The sequence below is a fragment of the Scomber japonicus genome, chromosome 4 (genome assembly GCF_027409825.1).
Source record: "Scomber japonicus isolate fScoJap1 chromosome 4, fScoJap1.pri, whole genome shotgun sequence".
Lineage (NCBI taxonomy): Eukaryota > Metazoa > Chordata > Actinopteri > Scombriformes > Scombridae > Scomber > Scomber japonicus.
The window spans coordinates 21712851-21724909 of record NC_070581.1 but is presented as its reverse complement, the minus strand read 5'-3'; the positions used below and the strand labels follow the sequence as shown (position 1 = coordinate 21724909).

At 40.8% G+C, this 12059-nt stretch overlaps 1 protein-coding gene across 1 annotated transcript in view; it reads right to left on the bottom strand.

Moving 5' to 3' along the window:
* Positions 1-3874: 3874 nt before the first annotated feature.
* Positions 3875-12059, bottom strand: part of LOC128357159 (glutamate receptor-interacting protein 2-like) — a 28026-nt gene continuing 19841 nt past the window's right edge. Inside the window, exons 13-24 of the mRNA XM_053317410.1 lie at positions 11157-11302; positions 10960-11040; positions 10595-10658; positions 10027-10172; positions 9636-9780; positions 9200-9339; positions 8189-8371; positions 7941-8100; positions 7107-7221; positions 6523-6747; positions 4895-5041; positions 3875-4072 (exon numbers count right to left, since the gene is read on the bottom strand). Of these exons, the coding sequence (XP_053173385.1) occupies positions 3875-4072; positions 4895-5041; positions 6523-6747; positions 7107-7221; positions 7941-8100; positions 8189-8371; positions 9200-9339; positions 9636-9780; positions 10027-10172; positions 10595-10658; positions 10960-11040; positions 11157-11302 (1750 nt within the window). The remainder of the gene's footprint in view (positions 4073-4894; positions 5042-6522; positions 6748-7106; positions 7222-7940; positions 8101-8188; positions 8372-9199; positions 9340-9635; positions 9781-10026; positions 10173-10594; positions 10659-10959; positions 11041-11156; positions 11303-12059) is intronic.

Sequence of the window (12059 nt, the reverse complement as noted above, 5' to 3'; positions counted from 1 at the left end):
TGCTTCCTGCCTCTCAACCTTCACAATTATGCTCTGTTTTGAGTGAGTGCTTCTTCTACAAATCACAATACATCTTGATTCTACCCCTGAAATAGCTATCTATATTTATTTGAACACCCTCTTTTGAAGGCCACCCATGCCACAACAACTCCCACCTCTCCCCACTCCCTGTGACGGCCTGCGACTTGTCCTAAATTTTTCAGCGTGTCAGTCCTACCATCAATCTAACACCCTACAGCAGGTGGGAACTGCATTGACATCCCTGAGCACAAAGATGGGACGGGCTTATTTGGGCATGTCTCTGATGACCCCCTGTCCTTGATGCAATCAAAGACCCTCACCGACATTAATTTATGTTACCTACATGATCAACGTAAGTGCACAGGCTCGGGATGCACGGGCTCCGAATGTTTCATAACAATATGACCGCACTTTGTGAAATCACACAATTTGGGCTTGCAGATTATTTCTGTGAGCAATCCAGAGAGGCTCATATTTCACATGTAAAACCAAGCTCACTTTGTGAATTATTTTGATCAAATCTGGTGGAAACATAATCATGCCTTTATAGAACAAAGAAGTAGAAAGCAAACTTTTTAAGGATTTTAGGTTTCCCTTTATATTACAATAGAATGCTATGAATAGTGTGTCTATAATTACCTGAGTGAAACTCTACTGGTATTGTAGACGTGCATTGAAGGGTCAAATGTCCACAAGAGAGCCGCCAAGTACTCAATTTCACTGAGCCTTTGCAGATTTATTGACTGACAATGACTCTTTGGGCCCATCCACTGATTAAGTTGGTTGACACTATCAACCACACTGGGAGCCAAACCACCAAAAGCTAAGATACATGTCAATCAGAACAACACTGACAGACTATAGCCATGCTAGCTGCTCTACAGGGCTGTACTAAGGCACAGGGCTGCTTTTACCTAAATGATAACACACAGTGTCAATCCTATCATGCTCATATTTAACAGGACTTATGTGTACCAGGTTGACAATCTTAGTTTGGCATATCAGCATGCTAACGTTCACAAATAATTTTTGTGGCATTTTAGGTCCTTATTAGGGTAATAGTCAAGAAATTACAGAAAACAAGGGAGAAATAGGGGGTAACATACAACAAATGTCTGTTGCCAAAAACCACAGACATTGCAATTATGTGGCATGTGTCTTACCCAGTAAGCTATCCAGTTTCACAGCAGTATGGGAATTTTAATGTAGCTTATAGATTCGTGTACATGGACACAATATTTCCAATGTTTTCATGATACTCGGCAACATAAACATTTTTTAACAGTGTTTCGTAACGGTTTCCAATCCCAATTTGCAGAAAAAAATGCATTGCAGGCACAAAACATTTTTCCAATTGAAATACATTAGTTTGAAAGAAATGCTGAGAGGTAAGGGGAAAAAAAGGAAAATGTGTGTCACTGTACACATATCTATAGATGAAATTTGGGGACTATTTCATAAACTGCCTTGAGACTGTGTTGCAGTAGGCTACCAGGGAGCGTCTACATTCGCTAATTACTGTAGCACTAAACATGAGACTGATGGGAAATCGTTAGTCTTGCAGGGATTTTGTCATAAAGCAAAGTATGAGATAAACTAAACTGTTGACTTAATTAATATTAAGTCAGGTGATCACCCAAATATAATAAAATCATAATTCATCTTGAGTTGAAAGTGAAAGTCAATTTCCTCACATGTCAAGACGAATCACTAAAAGCACAAAATGTCAATCTCATGGTGACACTAAAGGCAAAGTCAGTCTTCACAGCTGGGGATTTTCATGGCAACCCACCTAGTAGTTGCTTAGATATTTTTGTCTGGCCTAAAGTGGTGGACACACTGACATTAAAGCTACAAAAACCTTTGCATACCACCTAAATAATGACTCTGGGTCAGTAATCTCAGTTAGGGAGAGCCAAATTAAACACAGTTAAGAAAGCAGTACCAAATCAACTATGGTTTCATAACTTTATTCTCATAAAAAGAAATACATTTTCTTAGTTTACAATAAATTAAATAACAAAAATAAAATATCATCCAATCAAATCTTTCAAGTTCCTTTCAACAGATTCCTGATATGTTCGCAGTTACGTCAGTGATGATGTGGAAATCCACCAAAAAAATGTACAGCCACATTCAGTATCACAGCTTACATAGAGATAATATACTGTATGTGCATTTACTGTAAATTAAAAAAGCACAAGAGACATTATACAATAAAAGCTACAATACAGTCAATATAAAACCTTAAAAATAGGCCTCTGTATACAACATGACATTTGATAGAAGACATGAGTCATGAGTCAGATTGAAAAAAAGTTACCATCCCAAGGATTCAGTCTGTAAGGCTGCTCTAAATGGGACAGTGTAAGTATCACACAACATTTTCACATCAGTCAACACATGAAATTAAGCAAATGTTTCTTATTTCCACTGAGGCAGCTGGAGCAGCAGGCCAGATTTGTAACACAAATGCTCCATAAAAACAGAATGTCATGATAAAAAAAAGGGAGCAGTCTCACAAGATCATACTGGAGTAGATAAAGATTACCCCAATATATATATTTTTTATTCAGGAAGAGCTACTGGCTGAGGAAAACCCCTATGCATGCTTAGCATGCTTATAGATAATGGTAGAAAAACAGCTACTGTAGAGAGGAACAAATTGATTATCAATCCAGTCAGATGTGGAGTTAAAACAAGAAAATCATTCATCACTGAAGATTGAAAAGGCATTTTATCCTCCATGTTCAGAGGGGATGTGATTCACTTGAGGAAGCATCAGTTTCAATCAAAAAAACCCAACCCATAAGCCATTCTGGTGCAATAACACATACGAAGACTCAGGTTAACATGAGGAAAGTGAGAATTAACGTGATATGGAAGATTTGACCTCTTAGAACATGATAGAGAAAAGTGCGAATTCAGTGCTACGAAGACCCATGTGCAGAATATGAAACTGAAATCGATGCAATTATAGCACTGAACACTAGAGTCTCTCTAGAACCATCAGAAACCATTTATCTGGAAGGGACATCCACTTAAAAACAGAAAGGATAGAGTGTCCACTAGCATTCATGGTATTAAGATATACGGACCTTTAAAATATAGTTAATGAGACTTGGCAAGTGGCAGTGAGGATTCTGTCTATTTGGAGGCACCGTGCCCTCTCTGGAGCAGGCAATTTGGAGGAGAGATTGGAAACTAGGGCAGTGAGCCAAGAAAATAACTTAAATAAGCACTATGTGCCTTGAACCTCGAGTCAACCAACACCCTGTATGTCAGTGTGAGTGTTTGTTACATGCATATTAAGAATTGTGTGCATCTTTGGTGTGCAACAAAAAGAAAAACACACTGGGTTGGTGTTCTTTCAATGAGAACATGAAGCCCATTGGAGCACAGGGTGGCAAATTTATGCAGTGCGTGTGCAGCATTTGACTCTCTCCAGTGCTGAGCCGCGTGTGCCGACATCCTCACTCCATCAGAAGCTATGACTCCCATGTTATATAACGCTGCATGTGGCTTTGCCTTTGAAGAGGGAAGGGGTGGGGGCTGCCCTAAAGCCAGGGCCTCCTCTGAACTGCATCATGTGAACATGATGCAGCTCAGTGACTAAAACCGGCAATGGTGAACACATGCACTTGTAACTTTGTGAGTGCAAGATGCTTCCAGGCGGTGAGAGTGCCTATGTGAGTCTGTGTTTGTGCACGTGAGAGGGTGTTCATGAGTCTGAAGGACTGAGTGGTACAATGTGACAAACTTAACCGTGCATGATGTGCGTATGTGTGTGTGTGTGTGTGTGTGTGTGGTCCCAGCACAGCAGTGTTTCAAAAGCTAGTTTCTATATTTGTGGTCACAGGGCAATGCTGTTGGTCCTGTGCTCAGAAAAGCAGAACAGTGATTTTGAGGGGTCGTCACAGTCATCAGGCAGCCTGGTGTCTGCTGTTGCCAGCGGATTCCTGCTAATGACCAAATTCAGGCTGTCTCCTGCTTCCATAATTAGGGGCACAGTAAGACAGCAGTCCAAATCTCTGGTCCTGACACGGTTCACCTGGAAGATTAGAATTGGTCAAAACATTCAACATACTACTACATTAATCTTTTTTTTAATAGTTCAATATTTTTTCCTTTTTGCATGGAGTTAGATGTGAAGATAAATACCAATCTCATATCTATGTGGTAAATATAAAGCTACTGCTGGAGGATGGTTAGCTTAGTTTAGCATAAAGACTGGAAAGAGGGGCAAACAGCTAGCTTGGCCAAAAGTAGAAAAAATATCAGGCAACCAGCACCTTTAAAGTTCCTAAATTAAACTGCTATAGCTTGTTTATTAAATTTAGTTCGAAGTTATTTTAAAGTCAAAATGTTATGTATGCGCTCAGGTGTTGGATTATTTCTTATCTGGGCACAGTGGCTTCCTGGAATATCTGCTGGTTGCCAGGGAACCTCACAATAATGACCAGACCAGGCAAGCCATTTCCTCCTGTTTCCAGTCTTCATGTTAGCTAAACAACCCCTTCTGGCAGCATCTTCAGATAAAGTGTATGTTGAATATAGACTGTATGCTAAATGTGAAGCTAAAGCCTGCAGATGAATAGCTTAGCATAAAGACTTGAAGAAAAGGGAAACAGTCAGGGGTGAAGGGGTGAAAGTCATGTTACTTTTTAGGTAGTGTTTCCAGTCTGAATTGAAACAGTGTGCTTAGTTGCTATATTGCTGAGGGTTGCACGAGAAGATCAGTGGATAGATTGAAAGTGGTATCAATCTTCTCCACTAACTCTCGACAGGAAAGCAAAGAAAGAAAGAACATATTTACTGCATATCCCCAACTACTGAACTATTCCTTTGTGTGAGTTTTAAAGACAAACAGTACCTGAAGAATTCGGTCGAAAGGTTTTAACCCTGCCTCGTCAGCTGGGCCATCTGGTCGGATCATGTTGACATAAACCCCTTTCTCCAGAAGCCCATCAGATACACTGAAACCAAAGTCATGGCTCTCAAGGTCTTTCCTTATAGTCACCTGCAAACACAGCAAACCATGGAGTTATGCAAAGATTATACAACACAGCACATATTCATGAATATCAAGTCTTTTACTGATTAGCTTTGATATTATGTAAAAATGTACATGGTATAGCACTTCCGTGAAGTTGGTCTACTGAGACAGGTTTTTAAAAAAAGAGGTGGTCCAATATTGATGCAGCAAATGGCTGATATCCTGACTTTTAATCCGTAATACGAGTATAAATTAAAATCTTTTCCTCTGAATCTCTGACCTCACAACAGTTTTTCATGACTATTAAACTGATTTTGATGTGTAAAATTAACAAAGTCCCCCCTTGTAGCCAGTTCAGTCATATAAGGATATTCTATAGTCCTGTTAGTCAACAAATCCCATGAAAAAGACCAAAGAAAACCCCATTATGAAGGAATCTGTCACCCAGTGCCATGCTGTGGCTAGTTGATGAGTTTTTAATGGATTTTAGACAACAGTGGAGGCTTATACCACAGATGAAGAAAATATGTAATGCTTAGGCTACACAGGCAATACTTGTTAGTAGAAAACAGCATCACAATAGACAGTGGAAAAGGAGTAGCCTGGAGCAAAGTGGTGTTTTGATGGTTATTTGTATTTGAATTAAATGGACAGATGAAAACACGGGCTGGACAGTGTAAAGCTATAATAATATAAAATGAAAAGTGTATCAGGTTTTTTATACCATCCAACAAACTTACGTACAAGTGTTGCACAGTAATTTTATTTCACTGCATTGTACAGTCGTCTATTGTGTTTTTTTTTAATTGTTTCCACTGTCAACCTCCTGCATATACAAAATAGTGACGTAGCTTCAGTCACACATGTTTATGTCATTTATTTTTAGTTTGCATTAAGACTTATACCAAGTTCAGCAGGTTTAACAGTTTCCGAACAACAGCTATATGGTGGAACTGTACACACTGAGCCAAGATGACTTTCCTTGATATCATGTAAGATGTGTCAAATCAAAACATTATTATTTTCCACACTGCGGGACTGTGATGTACTCTGTTCTTATTGACACAGTTTTACCTTTGTCGGTCAAACACAGCACGGTGAGATGCACAGATGACATCAGACGGATGTGTCAGGGAACACACATGCTCTGTCTGGGGTCACAGCATGTGATGGCAGCGATAGACACGCACCAGCACCTGCTTAGATAATGCTGTATAATGAGGGTTGTGTGTTTTTGTCATACACACTGCAAGTCCTGACTGGCCAGGTATCCACTGGGCCCAGTTAAACTGTACCAACAGGTGCAGTTCGTCAAATAATGGAGGCGTGTCAGTACAGACTTTATAATGGAAAGATTCCCTGGGGACACTGTTGTTTATACCATGTTCATCAAACTGACTGCAGCTGGGTGATTGATTATCACTATTCTAAGTTATACCTTTATGTTGATTTTCATATTTTGAAATTATTTGATATTTTTCAAAGCCACTTCCTCGCTCAACTACCTTGTGTAGTGCCAGGGTAGTAGGAGACAACATATCAGAGGGGTCCCCTTTTCCCTGGGATGCTACGTCTCTGGGGCCAGTTGACATGTTCAGGTTGCTTTTGTTCTTAGACTCGACGTGGACTCCCTCCCTCTTAATGGGACTAATTTCAGACTGAAACATGGAGTCTTCATTCGTCTTGGTCTCCTCTAGGTACAGACTTAGAGCACTACCTGTCATGGATGCCTGCAAGGGTTAGGGTTTAAAAAAAGGATTATTGCAGCATCATGTATTAAAAGAGGAAAAAGGACATCCATTTGGACAAGCAAAAAGACAACAGATATAATCTCTCATGCAGTGTACACAGATCCTGATTAGAAGCCAAGGCACTTTGCAAATGCCTTCCTCGGTCAGTATGGCAGCAGGTGCCCTGCCTGTCTTGTCAGATTTAATAACAGATTACACACTCTGGCGATTATCATAATGCTTCATCCGGCATGAGCATTTAGGCTGACACTGGCCTATGAATACATGAGTAGGACAAAGCAGATGGGGAGGACAGGAAACAGGAGTAGGAGGGGGGAGGAGACGACAGGCAGGCCTACCTCCAGCTCCCTGAGAATCTCTGACTGGCCACAGGTCTCGAGGTCCTGCAGGGCCTGGGACCAGAAGCTGTCTTCATGGTTCAGGGTGCCATGGCAACGAGGAGGGCTGACGAATCTATGACAACGCAGGAACCAGAACATGAGAGCAGCCCTGCAGTCTCGAGGCCGGTGCTGCGTACAAAAGCAGCATGGGAAATGCAGTTTTTGGGGCTGTGCGACAGAGAGCTCCTTTGAAAATCTCTCAGGACCACAATGACGAGTAAATTCTGTAAATTCTCTCACATGTGGCCGCTCAAATACTGAGGAGTCCACTAGATTTGATAAAGCCTTTAAAAGTGTTCAATTTTACAAAAGTAACGTCACCCAAAAAAGTAGAAAATTGAAAACATGTGACACGAAAGTTCAGGAAAAAAAGAAGTCAAGTGTGAAGAGACAGATATGGCTGATGTGTCCTTGGGCCCTTTAGGTGCTTTCTGAGGAAACGTTTGTTGTGGACAAGGGGTGACAGAGTGAGATGCATCTATGTGAAACACCAAAGAGCTCGTGGGCAGTTAGTAAAGCAGATGAGAGAGAGAATACCTAAGAAAGAAGAGAAAAGGACAGTTTGGAGAAACACAAAACATGAAAGCATACAACACAAAAATGACAAGAAAACAATTCAGACAGTGCACTTTGCTTTTGTAAAGGAACCCAGAAAGAAAAATACAAACAAACAAACAAATAAACGTTTTGCTTATACACAAAAATATTATTTAAAGACTTAAAGCTGCATTGACGTTAAAAAAGCGCTGACAGAAACGAAAGTGCACCAGAGGGGCAGGCGTGTGCACTTACCCAGGTATCTTGTCCCACTCATCCTCTGTGAAACTCCCATCATAGAGCGATGTGTGGTGGACTAAGCCTGCAGATCTGGAACTTGTTTGGTTCCTGTGCTTTGTACGTCTCCACTCATTTGGATTGAGCAATATATCAGAAGCTTTGTGAAGATATGTCCCTGAAAAGCCAAGAAAATCCACTGATCTTATCCGATGCAAGAAAGGAAATTAGTTATTTTGAGACGGCTAGTGTCCACCGCAGCTCACCTTGGCTACCGTAGCCCGCATCGAACCCTGAGCCATCCCAGGAGCTCATAGCAGAATCTATACTTGGCACAGTGGCAGAGTAGACCTCTGAGTGTTTACTCATCTTCTGGGAGTCTGTCAGATCATCCTCTGTGTCACTTAGAAAACCAGCTTCTCTTTCCAGGGGCCGCCGGCCATCAGACTCTGCAAATGATCAGTGATTCAGTTAAGCTTTCAATAAGGAAGAACAACTGTCATTTTCAATAAATCACTCCCGCTGACTATAAGGAGAACTAAAACATTTTTAGAAAAATATTGCAAAATTCCAGGCTAGACAGACCAGAACATGGAAGTTAAATAACTACAACAGCAGACCAAATAAAACATATATGGTACAAGTATGCAGCTATATTACAAAAATTGTAAATATCATAATATATTTTACCAGGTACTGTAGACCACTTCACTTATCCACAGAAACTGAAAATCATGTTTACTCAAACATCCAAATGAAAAACAGATTTTGGGGTTGAACTTTAACTATTTCATATAACTACATTCGATTAAACTAACGTTAACGACATTGAAATAATTTCGCCTAACATCACCCTCATGAAATGTAGAGGAATACTCATGTTTCATGATGATTAACCTGCATGTGACTTAAACTCATCTCACACAGTCCTAGGTCACTTCTAGGGACACTATATAGACTTACATTAATTTCCTGGAGACCTACCCTGAGCCTAACCATACTTGCCTAGCCCTGACCTTAACCACTGACCCAAAAACAGCTTTTTTTCTCCAAATGGGGACATGGTTGGACAAGCTGTCCCCAATTAACTGGTCTTTAGTCTGAAATTTTGTCCCAAAAAGTAGCCTATGATAGCCCACACATACACACAAATACAAGTTAAAATGTGTGTGTAGTTTACAAACTACTGGCTTCCACATTCCTTCTGTAAATAACTTTTTGAAAAGTGCTGTGTAAATGAAACTTGCTTTCTTGAGATAAAGAAGTGGTCAACATACGGTCGGCTTGTTTCTTGATCTTAAGAGTGACGGACTCTCCGGCCATCTGCAGGAGGTGGATGGCCTCGCTCAGTGGCTTTCCTTTTAGACTGACTCCATTGATGGCCAAGACTCTGTCTCCTATATGGATGGCCCCGGTCCTGCAGGGTTAGGAGAGGAAAGGAGACAGAGATACCAGAGTATGCCAGACAGTAGCAACAGTTGGACTGGCCAGAAAAACTGTCATGCTGCCAGTGCGCTTACTGAGACAGAAACAAAGAGGCCTCTTGTTATAGAAGAAGATGAGACAGCCATTGTTTTCTGTCTCGTTTATTAAATCTTGTTTCCACTAGAGTCGCTACTGGTCCCAGCCTAATGTGAGTGTCACCATCTTCTCAAATAACTACTTTGACCCTTGGCCTGTCATTCCTCACCTCTCCCCCTGCCCTTCTCTCACCTCTCTGCCAGGCCTTTCTTGGTGAGGCCAGAAATGACGATGGGGTCAAAGGGCTCCTCTGTACCAGAAATCGTGATGCCCAGTGGTCCGTTATACCTCTTCAGCTCAACTGTGTAGATTATAGATCCTGACATCTCCAACTCATCTATATCATATGAAGAAATGTAATAGATATTGTGCACAAGACTCCAGATTATATAAAAAGTGTTAAAAACCTGTGAAGATGAGATTTACGGTAAAATGTGTAAAAAAAGTTTGTGCAAATGGACAAATTATAGAAACATTCAACAACTTTCTCCCTTTATTTCTCATGTTGTTCTCACTGTACTGCTTTTAAACATTATATGGCTTATACTGGATGGATGTTTAGTGTTTTAAAGGATTAATGTACCAATGTTATCCTCATCTTTCTGTATCCGAAGTTTGACCATGTCCTCAGCCTGCTGCAAGACATGCATGGCATCCTCCATGGTGCAGTTCTCCAGGCGGACGCTGTCAATGGCCAGCAGCCTGTCACCAGGCTCCAGAGTGCCTGTTCTGTCGGACACAAGAGCAAGAGGACCACAACGATTAACTGGGACCCTGAAGCTGCTCCTGACTCACTATCAGAATCCTATTAGCATGACGTCTCAGTGGGATCCTTGGGGGTGACCGTCATCTCACCCTCAACCTAATCAACACTGAGCCCTTGTGAAATGTAGCTGCTCTGCCCTACTGATCCAGTTTTGATAGCTCAATCCAATTAGGGTTGTGTTACACAGTGGGTTGACAGGAACAGTTTTTATTTTTCTCATGATTAACCCCACATAAACCCAGAAAACCTAGTTTACCCAGACCTAACTGTTGAGAAATAATGTCTCTCTAATGTGAGCTGCTCTCTGGATTTTTTTATTTACAAAAACATTTATATGACTCCATAAAACAACAAATTACTACCTCTGTGTTATGATGGGACGTACCTGTGTGCTATGCTTCCTTTTCTTATGTCAGAGATGATGAGAGGTTTGCCGGGTTTTTTGCTTGCTGGTAAAATAGAAGAAAAAAATCAAGTGTTTTATTAGGATACATTTTGCTCCATTGCTCATAATCAGCTCCCTGTCTGTGTTTTTTTCTGGAGATAGTTAGAGGAAAGGTATTGATGAATGTGGGTACAGGCCAGTATTATTCAGAGGTAATGAGGTACGTGCCCTCATGCTTTTGCAGGCTTGTTTTATGGATCACAGAACATTGATTCAAATGAGATGTATAATATGTTGCTAAACACCGTGCTTCAGTGTTGAGCAACACCGCCCCCTGCTGTATGTCTTGTTGCCAACAAACTCACCACTGATAGTGATGCCCAGCTCCACTCCTCTCCGCTTGGGCAGTTTAACATGGAAGGTGCCACTGCTGGGAACCACAGACTCTAAATGAGAGTTAGAGTACAGATACATTTAAGCAAAAAAGCATACTAATAGTGGATATGTAACTGTAAAATCATAAATCATTTCTCTGCAATGCATTTACTACAGTATATGATACCTGCAACATCAAACTCAATCTCCACTGTGACCTTATTGGCCAGAGCAGAGTCTCTGAGCAGCTGATGGGCTTCCTCCAAAGTGCCATCTTCAGTTGGGATCCCGTTAATGGACAACAGCCTGTCTCCAACCTGCAGCAGTCCACACCTTCATACCGGAAAACACACAAATAACCTTACATTGGATATAAAGTAATTGGTACATTTCAACTTCAATTGAATGCATCATCTATCATGCATTTGTGCTGATTGTGTCTTCAGCTCACTAGTAAGTTCATGGTAGTTCAAGCTATTATGTTCAGTACAACAACAAAAAAAGACGTTACAAGGTCAGCATTCATAAGCCTTGTGTGGTCTTATAGGCTTTTAACGAGAAAGTGAATCACAGCTCTCAGTCGTCAGTAAATGGAGCTTCACTGCTAAAAGCTAACTGATTACTTCAGTGACAATGATGATTCAGTCTGATTAGTTCAGCTGGAAGATTTGGTGTTAAAGGTTTATTTGTTCACTGTACTGAACATCTCTCTCAAAATCTGTCTGTAAATCTTTAAAATGCCATCTATAAAATAAAATAAAAAACAACACCTTTTCGGCTTGACATTAAGAGAGAAAACTGATCTTACTTAAGTGAAAATTGTCTCACACATGCAGAAAACCCCCCACATATCACACATTTAGTCAGACCCCTAATTGTGGAGTTAAAACACTGAAGCACTGTCAACTTATATTAATTTACTAACAACCACTGCTGCTCATTAACCTTGCATGGAGGCTGAGACACTAACATCACAGTTGCACGCTGTACTTGAGTCACTCCTGTCCAACTGCTGCTGGACTAATTGTGTTAGAAGACCCAGGGGACATGGCCCCGCGCTGGCGGCATAGACACCATCATTAATCTTGCT